General features: G+C 44.1%; 1 protein-coding gene across 2 annotated transcripts in view; it reads left to right on the forward strand.

Annotated features, from left to right (window-relative positions):
- Positions 1-12,101: 12,101 nt before the first annotated feature.
- The window catches only part of ZDHHC9 (zinc finger DHHC-type containing 9), a 29,919-nt gene continuing 24,486 nt past the window's right edge, over positions 12,102-17,534 (forward strand). The window contains exons 1-3 of one of the 2 annotated variants that reach the window (XM_027535283.1): positions 12,102-12,303; positions 12,649-12,711; positions 13,886-14,186. In XM_027535283.1, coding sequence (XP_027391084.1) covers positions 14,020-14,186 — 167 coding nt within the window. In that variant the 5' untranslated portion in view covers positions 12,102-12,303; positions 12,649-12,711; positions 13,886-14,019. The remainder of the gene's footprint in view (positions 12,304-12,648; positions 12,712-13,885; positions 14,187-17,534) is intronic. The other variant, XM_027535284.1, reaches the window with a different exon arrangement.

The raw sequence follows: 17,534 nt of genomic DNA on the forward strand, positions 1-17,534 counted from the left end.
TTAAGTGAGGTCATAAGGGTGGGACTGTAGTCTAATAGGACTAGCATCCTTATAAAAAGAGGAAGAAAGACCAGATCTCTCCCTGCCCCTGCACCCCCTTTCTTTCTCTTTCTGCATGCCAGAGAGGAAAAGACCACGTAAGCACACAGCAAGAACACAGCTGTCTGCAAGTCAGGAAGAGAGGTCTCACCAGGAACCTAATCAAGCTGGCACCTTGATCTGGGACTTCTAGCCTCTAGAATTGTAAGAAAATAAATCTCTGTGTTTAAACAACCCGTCTATATATTTTGTTACGGCAGACCAAGCAGACGAACATACCAGAATGACATATACAACCAATTAAACTGTTATCATGTAGGAACAGACTTTGTAAGATTGAAGAGATATCTTTCTAAATTTTAGAATAGCAGAGATCAAATTTCTAGAGATAAATATAGTAACTAATGGGATATTATTCAACCCAGAACAGAAACACAGAGTGTAGAAGGGCAGAAGTAGACTGAACCTGTCCAGGTCATTAGATAGCCTGGTTTAGCTGATTCAGCTTGGCCTGATTTCTTCCCCATTTAGAAGAGAAGTTAAGAAGCACACTCCAGTATTCATTTTTTTTTAACACACTCATATCACCTTTTGAAAATTAGTCTTCAGTTTACCTTCTATGCAAAAGATTTCAAGGGTTAAAAGCAAGATGTGATAGGAGCTGCCAGTGGGGAAGAGGTTCCTCAGTGGGAATGAAAGTCAATTTCCTGGAGTTTCCAGGGGAAGATACATCAGAATAGTAAAGACTATTTATCTTGGATGGCCAGAGATCTGGTAGACATTCTTAAGTCCAGAAGAATCTTAGAAGTCAGATTAAAAAAAGGAGTATATCTTCATACTAGAGGCTCAGTTTGGACAAGGGATGTTTCTATTTTGTTTCGTTTTTGACTTGTGACATTTGGTTTTGCAGTCCCTGGATAATGTGGAAATTTTCAGGAAATGAAGTTCTCAATAAAGCATTCTCTCTTCCCAAGGGGTTTGGTCTCTATCATTATTATATCCTAATTAAAACAAGGCAGAGACTATTTATTCCTGGATAGAATGGCCTTCTCTTGTCATCTATAACCAACACAGAGTGCTAAAAGCTCCTGGCCAATCAATTACATATCATTAAAATGTAATTAAAATTTTGTCACTGCGTTTTTTCAGACCTCTAAATATCCTTAAAATTAATGCTTTAGTGACGTAGATGAACATTATAGTTTACTATAGACAATTTTCTTCTGCCTATATCAGGGCAATTTAAAGAAAAATCATATCAACAGGGAACATATCTTTGCAGACATTAATTTCTTTTTAGTTTTTTTCTCAGTGTGGGATTCAGTCTAACAGGTTGTCTGAATATATACATAATACTTCAGTTCTGAATATAAGAGATGGGATAATTTTATATCCATTTGTGGCTGGGTAGAGGTTTGGCTTGAAATCCAAGTACTGTAGTTTTGTACAGTATATTGATGTAAAAATTAATTAAAATTTCTGTATAGGTAATATATGCACATGGAGCAAAATTCCAAAGCAGTAAGAGAGTGTATACTGAAAATTCTCTCCCACCTTTATACAAGTTCTCCAGTTTCTACCCCTGGAGGCAAGCACTGTTACCGGTCTCTTGTGTTTCCTGTTATAGATCTTCCACAGTGCATTGATGGTGGAACAGATCTTTCCCCTTCTCTAGCTGGCACTCAGTACCTGGCAACATGAAAATGCTGTGCTTTGAGGTGGAAAGTGATGCTCTAAGTAGTAGCATGGAACAGTGACTGCCCGTGTTCCTTCTCACATCCATCCTGGAAACCATATACCCAAAGCAGATCACATTTGTCCAAACCACTTCTAACTGGACATTAACACTAACACAGATGCACTTATCAGAAATACACAGCAACAGAAACAGCTAACAGATCCATTAAATATTTACTTATGTATGTGAACAAGTAGATGCTTTTGCTAGCTGTCAAGCGGCTTCTGTTTTTATGCAGTGTGGACTCAGTCAGAGATTGTTCACTCTTTTCCAAGGAGATGGAGAAGGTGTCATCAGAGAGGGGCTGTGTAGATGACAGAGGGAGACCTTGCCTCGAAGGTGCAGGAAAGGCATCCCAGCACGAGTTGTGGTCTGCGGGAAATCTTGAGATTGGAGTTTGGGATAAAAGAAAGAAGGAAATGTTGAATGGTGATTTGTGAAGAGCTGAGAAGATGGATTGAACTGGCTGGACGAGGCAGTGTAGTGAGAGTGAAGAAATATGGGATGAACGGCCATTTGCCTTTGTTTGTAGTGAAGTTTTATATAAGGATCTATGGGCAGAGGTCAGTCAGTCCCTCTATACTTACTATGCCCTCCATGTTCCTAGCACTGCCATCGTTCAGTCCAGAATTTTTCTCTCACAGAGGCATCAAAGAATAGATTGTAGAATAGTATGGTAGTTTCTCCCCAGTACGTTCTTGCACTGGTTATTTCTATTAACATTGTAGAGGTTAATTCTATTTCCTCAGCAGCCATAACTTCCCTTAATAATTTGTTATGGATCCATCACCCACACATCTATGTAAAACAGTTTCTCATCGTCAGCACTCTTGGCGCTCTGGGTGGAATAATCCTGCGAGGAGGCACTGTCCCTTGTGTCGTAAGATGTTTGGCAGTGTCCCAGGCCTTGGCCCACTTGATGTCAGTAGCACCCCACCCCCACTTGTGACAACCAAAAATGTCTTGACATTGACAAATGTCCCCTGGGGCAAAATCATCACCAGTGGGGACCCAATAATATAAAGCCTCATGAACTTAATATCATTTCTTGTTGTTCTGTAAAAACCCCCTTTTAAAAATGACCATTTATAAATGTTTATCAAAGTGATACATTTCATGTGGACAAAAACGAAGTAGTGCCAAAGGACTTCCTTATAAGAAAACGCAACTGTCTCCTGCCACACTCCTCCCCACCTGTGGTCCCATCCTCTGAGGGTTACCACTTTAACTGTTTCTGGTTTGAGTTTTTCTAATGCTCCTGTTGTATCCATCGACCTGTTTATTCATTCACTCAAACCACATATTTATTGAACACTGCAATAGTGCTGGTATAACAACATACCGCAGACTGGGAGGCTTAATCAGCAGAAATTTGTTCTCTCACAGTTCTGGAGCCTGGAGGTCCAAGATCAAGGTTCCGGAAAGTTTGGTTTCCTCTGAGGGCCATTTGGGAAAGATACGTTCCAGGCCTCTCTCCTGGGCTTAAAAATGGCCACCCTCTTGCTGCCTCTTCATGTGACTGTTCCTCTTCTTATAACGACACCAGTCATCTTGGATTAGGACTCTTCCAACAGCCTTGTTTTAATGTGATCACATCTTTAAAGACCTTATTTCCAAATACTGTTGTTGTTCAGTCACTAAGTCATGTCTGACTCTTTGTAAAGACTCCATGGAACTGCAGCACGCCAGGCCTCCCTGTCCATCACCAACTTCCGGAGCTTGCTCAAACTCATGTCCATCGAGTTGGTGATGTCATCCAACCATCTCATCCTCTGTCTCCCCCTCCTCCTGCCTTCAATCTTTCCCAGCACCAGGGTCTTTTCCAATGAGTCAGCTCTTCGCATCAGGTGGCCAAAGTATTGGAGCTTCAGAATTTCAGTCCTTAAATATGGTTACATTCTGAAATAGTGGAATTTGGGAGTCCAGCATGTAAATTTGGGGAGCATACAATTGAGTCCATACCAAGCACCTTCTGTGTGCCAGTCACTGTTCTCAGCACCTGGGATAGAGCAGTGAACAAAACACAAAAATCCCTGCTCTTATTGACTTTACATTTTGGTGGCAGAGAGCAACAATAAACAAGATAATTAAGATATACAGTATGTTAAACGACAGTAATTGTGGTGGAGAAAAATAAAGCAGGAAAAGGAGCTAGGGAGCTCTTAGAGGCAGAGTCTGCAATTTCAAATAGTGCAGGCAGGGAAAATCTCTCTGAGAAGGGGACATTTGAGTAAGGACCTGAAGGAAGTAATAGATTAGGCCATGCAAGTATCTGAAGAATACCCCCTCCAGTATTCTTGCCTGGGAAATCCCATGGACAAGAGGAGCCTGGCAGGCTACAGTCCATGGGGTTGCAAAGAGTCGGACACAACTGAGCGACTGAATAAACAACAAATGCAAATATCTAGGGAAAGAGCAGACAGAAGAGCTGGTACAAAAGGGTCCTGCAGGAGGACATGTCCCGTTTGCTCAAGGAATGGCAAAGAGGGCTGACACAGCACCAGCAAGGGAGTGTAGCAGGAGATGCAGGGCTTGGGGAGTGCTGAGACAGATGGCTGGGTGAGGTCTAGCATGCCTGTGTAATGACTGGCTTTTGTTCCAAGTGAGATGGTAAGTTAGAAAAACCTTTTCCCTCCCCATGTTTCTCCTTTATTTGTCACATGACTGCCACACTCACAACATTTCTGACACCAGTTGTGTGCATGTGGGTTTCACTGCAACGAGCCATTGGCTGGGAGTCCTATCCTTGAACTCAAGACCACGCTTTCTACCCGGAGAGAGCATCAGGTCCCACAGGTTAAGGGCTCAGTCCCACAAAACTGCTGCCCTCCCCCGCCAAATTCAGATGGCGAGTCCAGGTTGCCACCTCTCCTTCTGTCTGATGGGCTGTAAATCTGAGGTTTCTATGACCCTCTCCTTGGGTTCAATTAATTTGCTAGAGCGGCTCACAGAACTGTTCTAGCAGTTACAACTCATGTTCCCTATGTTTACCAGTTTATTATACAAGTATGTGATAAAGGATACAGATCACATAGGCATGATTGATTACTAACTCCATTTTCAGCCCTTCTCCTTTCTCAAGAGAATGGGAGGTGATGCCAAAAATCCCAAGTTTCTAATCATGGTGTGGTCTTTCTGGTGACCAGTCTTCCTCCAGGAGCCCCCCAGAGTTGCCTCATTAGAGCAAAAGACATTCCTATCACCCAGGAAATGACAAGGGTTTCAAGGGCTCTGTGTCAGGAACTGGGGTCAAAAGCCAAATATTGAAACCAAAATGTTCCTAGTGCTCTTACCACTCAGGAATTTACACGAGTTTTAGGAAGTCTTTGCCAGAAACTGGGAGACAGAGACCAATAAAAAATTTTCTGTTATTTCACAGATGGGAAGCCATTGGACAAGCTGAGGCTGGCAAGGTCTGAGTTAACTTTTAAAAGAACCTCTTTAGCTGCTGTGTTAATAATAGACTAAAAGGGGACAAGGGTGGAAGCAGAGAGATCAGTAAGGGGGGGGTGTAATCCATTTTCTCTAAATGATATGCCTTTCTTTGATTTACCAGCTCTAGACATCATCTATCTAGTGACTTCCTGGTCTAATAAATGGGAATGTAGCTCACTTATGGGCTTCCCTGGTGGCTCAGATGGTAAAGAATCCGCCTGCAATGCAGGAGACCTGGGTTCGATCCCTGGGTTGGGAAGATCCCCTGGAGGAGGGCATGGCAGCCCACTCCAGTATTCTTTCCTGGAGAATCCCCATGGACAGAGGAGCCTGGCGGGCTACAGTCCATGGGGTTGCAAAGAGCCTGACACAACTGAGTGACTGAGCACACACACAACTCACTTAAATAAACTGCAGCAACCACTTCTCTCTTTTCTCCTGATACATCACTCCTTTTAGTTCCTTTACTTTGTTCCCCTCTCAACTGACAACCATTTTAGTGTGTATCTTTTCTGTTCACAAATCTTTTTTGGTTATCTTTGTGCCTTTATATAAGACACATAAATATTTCTTGTTCCATCATCTATAGATAGTATCTCTTGATTCTATACTTTCTAAAATTAGAATATTAGTGCCTCTATGCATTCTTCCACCTCCCCTAAATGTGTCTACTTTCCAGTTTCTGTATGCTATGCTTTAAAACTATTTGTTAACATTTATCTTACACTTTGTAATTATAATTGTTTCCTGTGGTTGTCTCTAGATTGGATTCCAAAGGTTGAAAAGCAATAAAGATAGTGTTTGTATTATTATGATTGTATACTTTTCAGTGTAAAGCTAAGAAATGGGCCTTGATTATATTTTCATGTTACAACTTCCATCAATTATTCTACATCACTCCATGTTCTAGTTGGTCATCATTATTGGAAAATGACATTTTTAAACAGTTTTGTATTTGAATTTTTGATTGCCCCCCATTTTTTTTTTTTTTTTTTTGCTGTGAGTTGACTAAACATGTGCTGTCTTTCAGTTCAGTTCAGTTCAGTCACTCAGTCGTGTCCGACTCTTTGCGACCCCATGAATCGCAGCACGCCAGGCCTCCCTGTCCATCACCAACTCCCGGAGTTCACTCAGACTCACATCCATTGAGCTGGTGATGCCATCCAGCCATCTCATCCTCTGTCATCCCCTTCTCCTCCTGCCCCCAATCCCTCCCAGCATCAGAGTCTTTTCCAATGAGTCAACTCTTCACATGAGGTGGCCAAAGTACTGGAGTTTCAGCTTTAGCATCATTCCTTCCAAAGAAATCCCAGGGCTGATCTCCTTTAGAATGGACTGGTTGGATCTCCTTGCAGTCCAAGGGACTCTCAAGAGTCTTCTCCAACACCACACTTCAAAAGCATCAATTCTTCGGCGCTCAGCTTTCTTCACAGTCCAACTCTCACATCCATACATGACCACAGGAAAAACCATAGCCTTGACTAGACGGACCTTTGTTGGCAAAGTAATGTCTCTGCTTTTCAATATGTTATCTAGTTTGGTGCTGTCTTTACCATATCTCTATTCTCCAGCTTTCTCATTTTGTCTAGTACTCAGAATAAATTCTATTCATCTAGAAGCCCACTTTCTGTGTTAATTCTATCTGATTCTTCACATTTGATCCATGACTTCTTGTACAGATTTTATTTTTCTTGGATTTCTTCATTGCCTCTTTTTGGATTATTTCTTGCCTTCTATGCTTTTATTGTATCCTAAATTTCCCTAGCTCTTAACCATATTATCTCTTTTTCCAACTTCCCTTTTCCCTGGATGCCTCTTTTTCTGTTATCTATGGTGCTTTTCTGGATTCACTGGTTCCAAATCAGCGTGTGTTCAGTCAATATCCTTTCCTCCAATTTCTGTCTTCCAAACATTTGTAAAATACAGTATCATCTGAGTCCTTCTTCTCTTCTTTGTTATGAGCTTATGCCTTTTCAACCCCTTTATTATAATTCTAATAGTGTCTTAGGAGAGAGTGGATATAAATGCATGTGGCCTTTCTGCCATATTGAATGAAAGATATACAGCCTTATAATATAAATATTTCTTTTAAAGTTCTAAAATTAATAACACTTTTTGTAACTAATTCAGACATGAAAGACCTGTATAAAGTAAAACTTAAAAGTTTGTTCACCGCTCTCACTTGCCAGAGATAACTACTCTTCAGTAAATATCCTTCCACACTTTAAAAACTATACATATGATATATAAAGTCATACACATACAAAATGAGATTTTTATTTTACAAAGTTTGTATTTTAGAAAAGTTTAGATACTTGGTTTTTAAACTTAATATATATTGAGCATACTTGCTTGTCAGCTGATGCTTACTTTTTTAATGTAAAAATCTTTATTGAAATATATACACCTACAGAAAGATGATAGTCTTCTCTTTCCTGTGTATACAGTTAATGAACTTTTGGTTGCTGCTAACTATTTCATTGACAAGCAATGTTATAGTGAATGTCTTTGTACATATATCTTTGAACACTTGTGCTAGTATTTCTTAGTAGAAGTAGGATTGTTGGGTCAATGGTTATGCAATATGAAAATATTAAGAGATACTACTGAACAGCCCTACTGAGAGATTTTTCCAATTTACTCTTCTATCAGCAGTATTTGAGAGGGAACACCCTTCTGAGGCAAGCTGTCCTTAAAAGATTGGAAACTCTGTGGTGCATGGTTGAGAATTGGACTCTGCCCTGTTTCATGTTTATCTTTAATGACTTCACATGAGCTACTCTGTTCTCCCTTAGAATACTTGAAGTTCTTTAGAGCCTGGGATCATGTTGTTTAGTTCTTGGATATTTCCCATAGTGCTTGGTATAGGCTGAGCAAACTGTGGGTGCTTGCCACAGTTTAATGATTGACCATAAACCAGTTTATAGTTTTGGGCTAACACAATCCCTTGAGGTCAGCTCGTGGAATGAGAGGGCTGGGCAGAGCGGGAGGCTAGGGCTGTGCTGGGTTTGTATCATATGCTCTCACTTAGACATCAAGTTTAGACCATAATCTAGGGACCTAAACTGTGAACACCTAGCACAATCCTTGGCTCAGAGGAGGTCCTTAATAAATGGTCTCCATTGATGTGATTATGACTCCCGTTTAGTGAAAGGGGGGTCAGCAGTAAAGAATCAGCCTGCCAATCCAGAAGACGTGGATTTGATCCCTGGGTTGGGAAGATCCCCTAGAGAAGGGAATGGCTACCCACTCCAGTATTCTTGCCTGGGAAATCCCCCAGGCAGAGGAGCCTGGTGGGCTACAGTCCACAGGGTCACAAAGAGTGGGACACGAGTGAGCAACTAAATAACAACAAGAAGTCTTAGGATTAATGTTGAGGGCTCCGGCACAGCATCTAAAATCATTCTGGGTGGAGTCAAAGCTCCACAGTCTAGAGATGAAATAAAATTCACAACTGGCAAGAGCAGACAGGCATCAGAGGCAGGAGCAGAGACTGGGTTTGAGCAGTTTAGTTGCACTGTCATAGGATCTTCCTGGCACCCAGGCAGTTTTTACTGGACTTTTTGTATTGTATTTGTTATACAAATATTACCTATTTGTAAAATGTTTCATTTTCACATGGTGGCATCCTAAAGGTGCTTCTCAGTCTCTGACAGGAGCCAACAATCCCAACACAGTGATGTGAACACAGAAGGTATATAATGACAGAGATACCAGTGGTCTCTTACTTATTGAAACACATAATATTCAGGCAATATTGAGGATTCACTGGAGATGATGGTGCTACAGAACAGCCACTCTACTAGACCAAGATTATAGCCCAAGCTTTTCCCAAGCAGAAGCAAGGTTCCCTGGGGACTGGGAAGCCAAGGGGCCAGTTAGATAAGGATTAATTCCAAGTGACAGATTTAGAGGGTCTGTAAACACACAGCACATGGATGACAAGGGTTCCACAAAGTGAAGAATGGGTCTGTTTCTTCTTACAGTTCTACCCCAGTCATCAGTGCAGATAAAGGAGGGAGGTGAGAAACGGCAGTTACCTACAGATATCATTAGAACATACATCATTGATTGTGTTTCTCCTATATGCCAGACATTTAGCACACATCATCTCCCATTCCCTTTATAACTCTACGAAGTAGGCATTAGCTCTGTTTTACAGCCGAGGAAATTGACTCAGAAACGAGAAATTACTTGACATAATTTACACGAGCTCCTGAGTAGCGAAGTCAGGATTTGAACCTAAGTCGTCTGGCTATAAAAGCTTTGGCGCTTTCTACTATGCATACCATCTTGCCTCTTCTGACTCACGGAGAGCAGCCCAGCCCCCAGGGAATAGCTATTGCTTAAGAACACTAAGTTGGTCCCTGTGGACAGGATGCCTGTGGTTCTTTCCTTTGTTCATCAATTCATTCTACAAATATATGTTTATTTATAGCCAGAAAGTAAGGAGAAGAGAGCAGGCCAGATGGGTGAGCTGGAAAGGGATACTTGTGTGGGTCGGAGGGCAAGGTGGCCTGAAAGGGTTGAGGCTAAAGTAAACAGACAAAAAAACAAAAATGGGGCCAACAAGAGCTTAAATGCAGGATGGGGACTAAGTTTGGGGATCTGTTTTGGATACAGTACTGAAGGGGTCTCTGGGTGTTTACAGGAGCAACACTAAGAGGCAAGTTGCAACTCCATGGCAGCACTCAGGATCTGAGGCCGTTGACACCTCCACACCACGAACACACGCAGGAACTGTCAATATGGAGACAGGTATTTTTAAAAAAGCACACCAGAATGTGTGTGACCACACAATGGAGGCCTACGCCTTTATTCCATGCCGGTTTGAGTGCTCACCACGTGACTGCAACTCCCCTTCAAAGCAGCCAACACCCCTTTGGATGCATAAAGTCTAGAGGTTTGTGGAAAAGAGAAAAAGAGAAAACAATCTTCATTTATAGTCACAGTGTAGTTAAGGATGTGTATTAAGACCTTGGGGATAATATGAAATGATGTAATGACATAGAAGGAATTGGTATGGAGGGTTTGTCCATATCCATTTTCCTTATTTTTCTTTCAGAGGTGAGCACAAATGATAACAGATTGTAGTAAAGCAAGCCTGACCTACACAATCACTTAATAATCCCAGAGGGGAATGTGACCCAGAGCAGGGAGGGGCAGAGCTCAGGAATGTGTTGCTGTGACTCATTCCAGGACTCCCAGGGCTTCACCTACACCTGAGACGTTTGGGTGCTGTGGAGGTTTATTTTTGTCCACTCCCCAGTTGGGAGGATGACAGCTGGGGTGACTGTGAGACTCCTAAGGGCCTCTGGTATACACAGGCTTGGGAACCCAGGGGCCTGCTGGGCTGTTCCTCTCCTTTCCATACCAAATGAATGCAATACCAGCAGCCTCCAGGATTTAAAGGGGAGAACTGGAGGTGATGATACTGATCATACAGTTTATAAAAACTACACCGATGATTATAATCAGCATGAGTGCTGGGGAACAATAAAAGATGTATAAAGATGTACTTTCTCCTACAAATGAATTATAACAAATCTCTCATAAGAGAATTACCTAGTAATTTTTTTATCCTTTAAAATTTTTGATTGAAGGGTACCATGAATGTGTCAAATGTAACTATCATTAGGTAGAATTTTGCTTCATATCTTGTGGGACCCAAATCCCATAAAAGGAGAAATAGTTCTTGACCTGGCACGTGGTCCTTCAACTAACACAAAAAAAACTGCCTTGGGAAGAGCTTCGGCAGTCTCTTTTGTATTCATTGCAAATACCTTCACCCCAGAGAAACTCTGTTCAAGCTTAGGAAAACAGCTGACAGTCTGGGCACTCTCCCCGATGGTGTGACAGGTAAGGAAAGACCACCTTCCACCCTCTCTCATATTTCCCCTTATATTTGGAAGCCAAGTGCCACACTAGCAGAAACAGACCCAGTATCTTTTAAAGTCTGTTGTAGAATATTGATGCCGTAATTCTCAATTGTTTTCCCTACTCCAATCTTATGCTAAAGGATGCGACTCACTCAGATCAGTAGCAGTGGCTCATTGTGGTAATAACTGCCCTGTCAGAGAGGTGGCAGAAAGATAGAATCAATGTAGTTGGTATGTAGAGTTTCTTCTGCTCCCCTCTGAGCCCCATTCAGCACCTCATTATCATAAGCTCTTCAAATCTAATAGTCATTTACAAGCTTTTGAAGCAATCTTTACTTCATCACCTACCTGAAAGAATTTATGTCCTGTCAGTAGAGTTTCAGCGTCAATTTTTTGTTTACGATACTTCAAAATGATTCTACCTTCTTGGGGACAGTTATCCCTTTCAAGTTCCTTTTTATATCTGTTTGTTTTGTTCCTAAAGCCAGAGATGCAGGCCAGGGTGACTAGTACAGATGTGGGATCCCTACCTCGTGAATAGGACTTGGGAGGCAGAGGACTTATTTTTACGCGGGTGCAGAGTGAAATCCCAAGTCGCGATTGATTTCATGTAAGTACGGCTGGAGAGGCCCAAGGAGGATCCAGTTTGGGGTGAGCACCGGGATCTGTGAGCCAGGGTTCCTTCAGCGTCTCATGGTACGTGTGGGGCGGGGGGGGAGGCAGGTCCCCCGTTCCTCCTAGCCCCATTGACACTAAGCTTCATCCCAGTCCCTGCGGAACTATATTAATAGAAAGCGACACTTCACACATCGGTGCTCAGACCCCAAAGGGAGGCTGGCAAAGGCTTGGCAGGTGGGCACGAAGCCGGGAGATGGGTGGGGGAATGGGGCGGAGGCATCGTCGAGTGGCGTTCTGCGCAGCCAATGGTAGCTCGGGGCAGGGGTGGCAGGGGCGGAGGCGCCGAGGCGGATCAGCCAATAGAGGGCTAGCAACTACTGGAACGACCTGGTGACGTGAGGAGCGTTCCATTTGGCCAGCGGTGGGCGGTTGCCACAGCTGGTTTAGGGCCCCGACCATTGGGGCCCCTTGTCAGGAGGAGGCAGCCTCCAGGCTGGGGAGAAGCCGCTGCCACCTCTGGCAGCCGACGCGGTCCCCTGGGACATTGCACTTCCTGGCTTCGGTTCCCGGCCGAGTTCGGTCTCCGGGGTTCAGGTAACAAGGGGGTGGGTGGGGGTGGGGGTCTCCGGGGCTCTGCCGCGTGGTGGGTTGCAGCCCCCTCGGCTGCACCGGGACGCGCGGAGCCTGCTCTGCCCTTCTCGGTTCGGCGATTGCCGAGCCCCTGGCCGGGGGTGACTACACGTGGCGGGGCGTGTGTGTGTACGAGCGTGCGGAGGTGGCGCGCGTCCCATCCTGCCCGGGGCGGTGGTCGGCGGCGTGGCTGAGGCTGGGCGGGCCTCTCGAGGCCGCGCCCGCCGCCCGTCCGGGACTCGGGCCTCGGGCCCCGAGCCGCTGGGCTGGTCGCTGGTTCTCGACGGATTTTGATCTTTGTTCTCCCAGGCCCGGCTCCCCTTCCTGGTCTCTCCTCCCGCTGGGGCGGTTTATCAGAAGATTGTTGTCCAGGTTAGTTTTACACAAAGGAAGTGTTCTCTGCACCTCCGATGCCCCCTCCCCTTTCCCAAGCCTTCCAGCTTCTTTCCCTGCTCAGCTCCTAGTCTCTCTTTGGACCGTTGCCCTCTCCAGCCCAGTTGGTTATTTCTCATCAGTCAGTCGAGCTGCAGGTTTCCGCCTCTTTCTTGCCAGCGTGAGGCATGCGGTATCGGTAAATAGAGGCCACAGCACCACACCTGAGAGGAGAAGGGTGACAGTGGTGAGAAAGGCTGGGCCTGGGGATTCAGGATGCTAAGTGGAGATGGTACTTCTGAAATGTCCCAGAAAGCACCTTTATGACTTTTCTTAACTGCTGCCACCCGCCCCCACTCCCCCACCCCGTTGGGCCCCTCCTCCTCCCAGCCATATCAGAATCTCTCTGGCTTAAGTCAGCCTTTCACCTACAGGTCTGTGATGTGGTTTCATTAAGATTCCCACAAATGTTAGGCTAGACCGGCAAAGTTGGTTCATTTCCCAGCCTCAGGAAGTTAGGAGGGTTTGATTAGGGGAAATCTGTTTTGAGTAAATACAACCTGGGTTTGTGTACAGTGTCCAAAACCTCCTAGCTCTCCCAAAGGATGACTTGTTCCCTGGTGTGATTCAGATTCCAGTGGCTAATTGAAGAAAGACGGTGAAGAAGTGGAGGAGGGGAGGGAATGGCCCTTAAGGATAGAAATTCCATTATTTTTAGAGTCTTCTTCATGATGATTATACAATAGTATGGTATAGTGGAGAGCGCCCTGGACTGAAAGTCAACAGACCTGTTTTCTTGGCTTAGCTTCATGGCTTTGTGACCCAGAGAAGTGATTTCCCCACTTCAGTCTTCAGTTTACTTATTTCCAAAAAAAGTAATTGGGGCTGTCACCTATAAAACCTCTTCTAGTTCCTAGTTCTGTGATAATCAAATCATCAGTATTATACTGAAAGTAAAGGGATGTATTTAAGATATACTAGCGTCTTTCTCTTTTTGAGAACCTTTAACCTTTTCTTCTTTTAGGGGACAAAAACAGATTGGAAATAAACTCTTCCATTTCTTCACTCTCAACCCTTGAGGCAGTGCTCATCGTTCTGCCTCTGGGAAAGGAAGATTGAACTGCATTTTCTTGTTCTTGCCTCATTTTTTTTTTTCTTTTTGTGTTTTTCTTAGGACTAGAAATTGGACTTCTGATGATGTTTGACCCAGTGGCAGCAATAGCATACAACGTGATTTCAAAGCTGGGCTCAGCTTCTGTTTCTTCCCTCTTATAATCACAAACCCATTTTGGACCAGGAATTCCAATCATGTCTGTGATGGTGGTGAGAAAGAAGGTGACACGGAAATGGGAGAAACTCCCAGGCAGGAACACCTTCTGCTGTGATGGCCGCGTCATGATGGCCCGGCAAAAGGGCATCTTCTATTTGACCCTCTTCCTCATCCTGGGGACATGTACACTCTTCTTCGCCTTCGAGTGAGTTTCCATTGAGTACTGTTGCCTGATTATGGTTACTTTGGACCCAGGGGAAGAACCTTCTTTCTGGGGAGTTTGTGGCTAGTCCTTGGAAGGTTGTCACTGTCCTCTTGAGCAGTGTCTGTAGATCATGTCAACTGAATTCATTGCTTTGTATGTGCCTCCTTAAAAGACCAAGACGTTTCATAACCAATTTTATGGCACTGATTTGGGGCCACCCCTGGAACACTTAGGAAATAAAAGAATTCATCTTCATTACTCACCTCCCCTTTTCAGTGGTCTCCTTAGGTGGTTAGTGACAGATTGCTTCTTCTCCACCCCTCCTGAGCCTAGGAGCACTCCCTGTGGTCGTAACTCCACCCCATGATACTTACCTATTCTGTTATTCTGGGTCCTATTTCCTTAGGGCTCAGCTCTCAGCTCGCTGTTAAATTGAAAAGCCAACTGAATTGGGAACCTGCAGATTGGTTCCATCCTCAGCTGTGCCACAGTCTAGCTGCCTGTGTGGCACGTATGTGCTTATTAAATGTGAGTTGCTCTTTCTTTCAGTCAAAATCACTCAACATAAACAACTCTCTATTCTGTGTGTGCCTGATACCAGCCTTGGAGTTATTTTTTTCTGTGATGTAACAGCCAGTACTAGAGGCAGTTTAAAATCTGTGTCGGTCACTGCTCTAGGGAGGTGACCAGTTGACTACTGTGGCATGACTCCTGGGTATGCTGAGAATGTGGTACATTCCAGGGATGAGAGCAATGCTAATTGGTTTGGGGATTATTATGAGGAAGGCCTTGAAGGAGCCAAGAGATGTGTTTGTAGACCGTGAGCCATACCTAATATGAACCTGCTACAGTTCATGCACTCCAGTGACCTGGAAATGGAACTCCCCTCAGGGGGTGTGGCCATGGGATGAAGGAGGGGGCTTCTTGGCTTGCCTTTGTGGATAATTAAAATGAACTCTGATCTTTGGGGGCTCATTTTTGTCTTTCTTCTGTAATGGCTTCAGGCTTTCCCAGTGCATCAAGAGTGATTTTTGGGGGGCTGGTTTGCCAGACTTTGGGATAAGTGCAAATGGCTTGAGTAACAGCAGGGGAAGGAGAGGGATGTAGTTTATAACAGGGCCAGGAAAGTAAGGTCAGAGGACTTTTTTGTCAAAGGCACTTTTTTTGCTGCTGCTGCTACCAAGTTGTAAAATATTTGGCAAAATTAGACAGGTTGATCATGGCTTCCTAGCTGCTTTCCAGTCAGAGTTTCATGGCTGAGTGTGTGTGTGTATACTTTGTGTGGTACAAGTGAGCGTGTGCAGGCGGGCAGGCGTAACATAACATTTAAAAAAATATTTCCCCACTTCTTACTCTTGTCTCCAAGTTAGCTTTGTTTCTTCCTTGCTTGTTTATGGACGTGCAGAGCTGAAATCTGCTTTCTGTCATTCTCACTCCTTCCTCTGCTAAATCACTAGCTTTTTTTGCCTCTCTCCCCTCCCCAACTCAGGGTTAAATTTTTGTGGTTGAAACCATTCAAAACAGAGATGAGATTTGTTTCCAGGTCCTGAGTGAGCTGGTAATTCTGGGCCCAGGAACCCTCTGGTTTGACTGGCCAAGGGAACTTGAAATTTGGAGCTACTGGCATTTGGCCCTTTTTGTATCTGGGAGCCAGACAGAGTATGATTTGGATGTGTTCTGTTCGGCCCTGAAGGCCTCTGAAGAAAACTGCCTGTGGGATGAAGCTTATAATTAACCAAGTTACTGTTTGACAGAGGCACATTGGGTTTTCTGGTGAGACGACTTTTCTCCCCGAGTTATTTCTTGTGCCTTGCCCTCAGATATGAAGGGTGAGGTTGTTTGTAAACTGCCCTGGGTTCCAGCTGTGTGTGTGGTAGAGTAAATAGTTTTGAGGGTAGGGCTGGTTGAGGGAATAGGAAAGGGGGAAGGGAGAAGGAAGTAAAAGTGTTAGCTGAGAAGTGGAATGGGGAAGTTTCCATCTGACCAAAGGGGAGAGGGCCCCGTCAATGAATCCTTCTTACTAAGAATGGTGGAATCTGTGTTTGTGAGCATGTATGTATGTCTGCATATATGTGTGCACATGCATGCATCTGTCTGTCAAATGCAGACACGTGGGCACTCTAGGTGGCAGCCGCCTTGACCCTAGCCACTGACAGGCTGTACAGAGGATACCAGCCTGCCTCTGAGGAATGAAGTCTCTTTCTGGTGGACCTTTTTCTTTGGGGGTCTATAATTTACTATCTACCACACGGTGGAGGATAGGGTTTGGGGGCAGAATATGGGCTCCTTTGCTAGTATGAGAACTTACAGAGACCTTAGGAAATCACCTGGTTTAGTCCCCTGCCTTCAGGCAGTTGAGGGTGTCTGAACCAGCAGTGACAAAGGACTGTCTCTTTTCATGTTTAAATTGTATAGGAGCATAGACTGTACATTCTCCGGCTGCTGCATTTTGGCCTTGAGGAAGAAAGTTCAGATCTTGAGGCACATCTGGACCTGCATTTTAGTAACAGAGTCCTGCTTGCAGCAGGTGTGCAGGAATGAGTGAGAGGTGATTTATAACCCCCTGTGGCACAGCCCTGGGTTGGCCAGATGGCTTGAGAAATCTGGTCAGGCGTGTGGGCGCCCCTTGATGAAAAACATGCAGTGTTAGTGGTGTCAGTGGACATCTTTTTATTTTTGGATTTCACTTTTACATGTTTAGATTTCTCAAAGGAGGGTCCTGTGATTTTTCAGTGAACAGACAGTAGGTTAACTACATAAAATGAGAAGAAGTGGTCCATACAGGTGCTCGTTAGCTCTGTGTTGTTAGAAGCGTTTCCAAAGAAGCTGGGTAGCCATCTCTCAGAGCTGCTGTCATAGAGTGAATTCCTGCCCAGGATGGGAAATAGGGCTAGATTATCACTAAGCCTCTTGCAGCTCTGAGAGTCTGAAATTCTATATAACTCTTGTGTCTGTCTGGAAGATTCTAATACACACATAGAAAAGGAGAGGATAGAAGATTACCAGTAGATAGCTGTATTTTAAATGTAATTGTATCTATTGTATCTATAGTAAATGTATTTGAATTTAGAAGCAGAGTATACATTGTACAGTGCTTAAAAAAAGAATTTCCTTGCAAGTAGAGATTATCATACTAAGTGAAGTAAGTCAGAAAGAGAAAGACAAATACCATATGCTATCCCTTATATATGTGGACTCTAAAATGTGACACAAATGAACCTATCTACAAAACAGAAACAGACTCGGGGACATAGAGAAAAGACTTGTGGTTGCCATGGGGGGTGGGGTTAGGGAAGAAATGGAGTGGGAGGTTGGGGTTAGCAGATGTAAGCTATTATATGTAGAATG

This window comes from Bos indicus x Bos taurus, chromosome X (assembly GCF_003369695.1).
Source record: "Bos indicus x Bos taurus breed Angus x Brahman F1 hybrid chromosome X, Bos_hybrid_MaternalHap_v2.0, whole genome shotgun sequence".
NCBI classification, from domain to species: domain Eukaryota; kingdom Metazoa; phylum Chordata; class Mammalia; order Artiodactyla; family Bovidae; genus Bos; species Bos indicus x Bos taurus.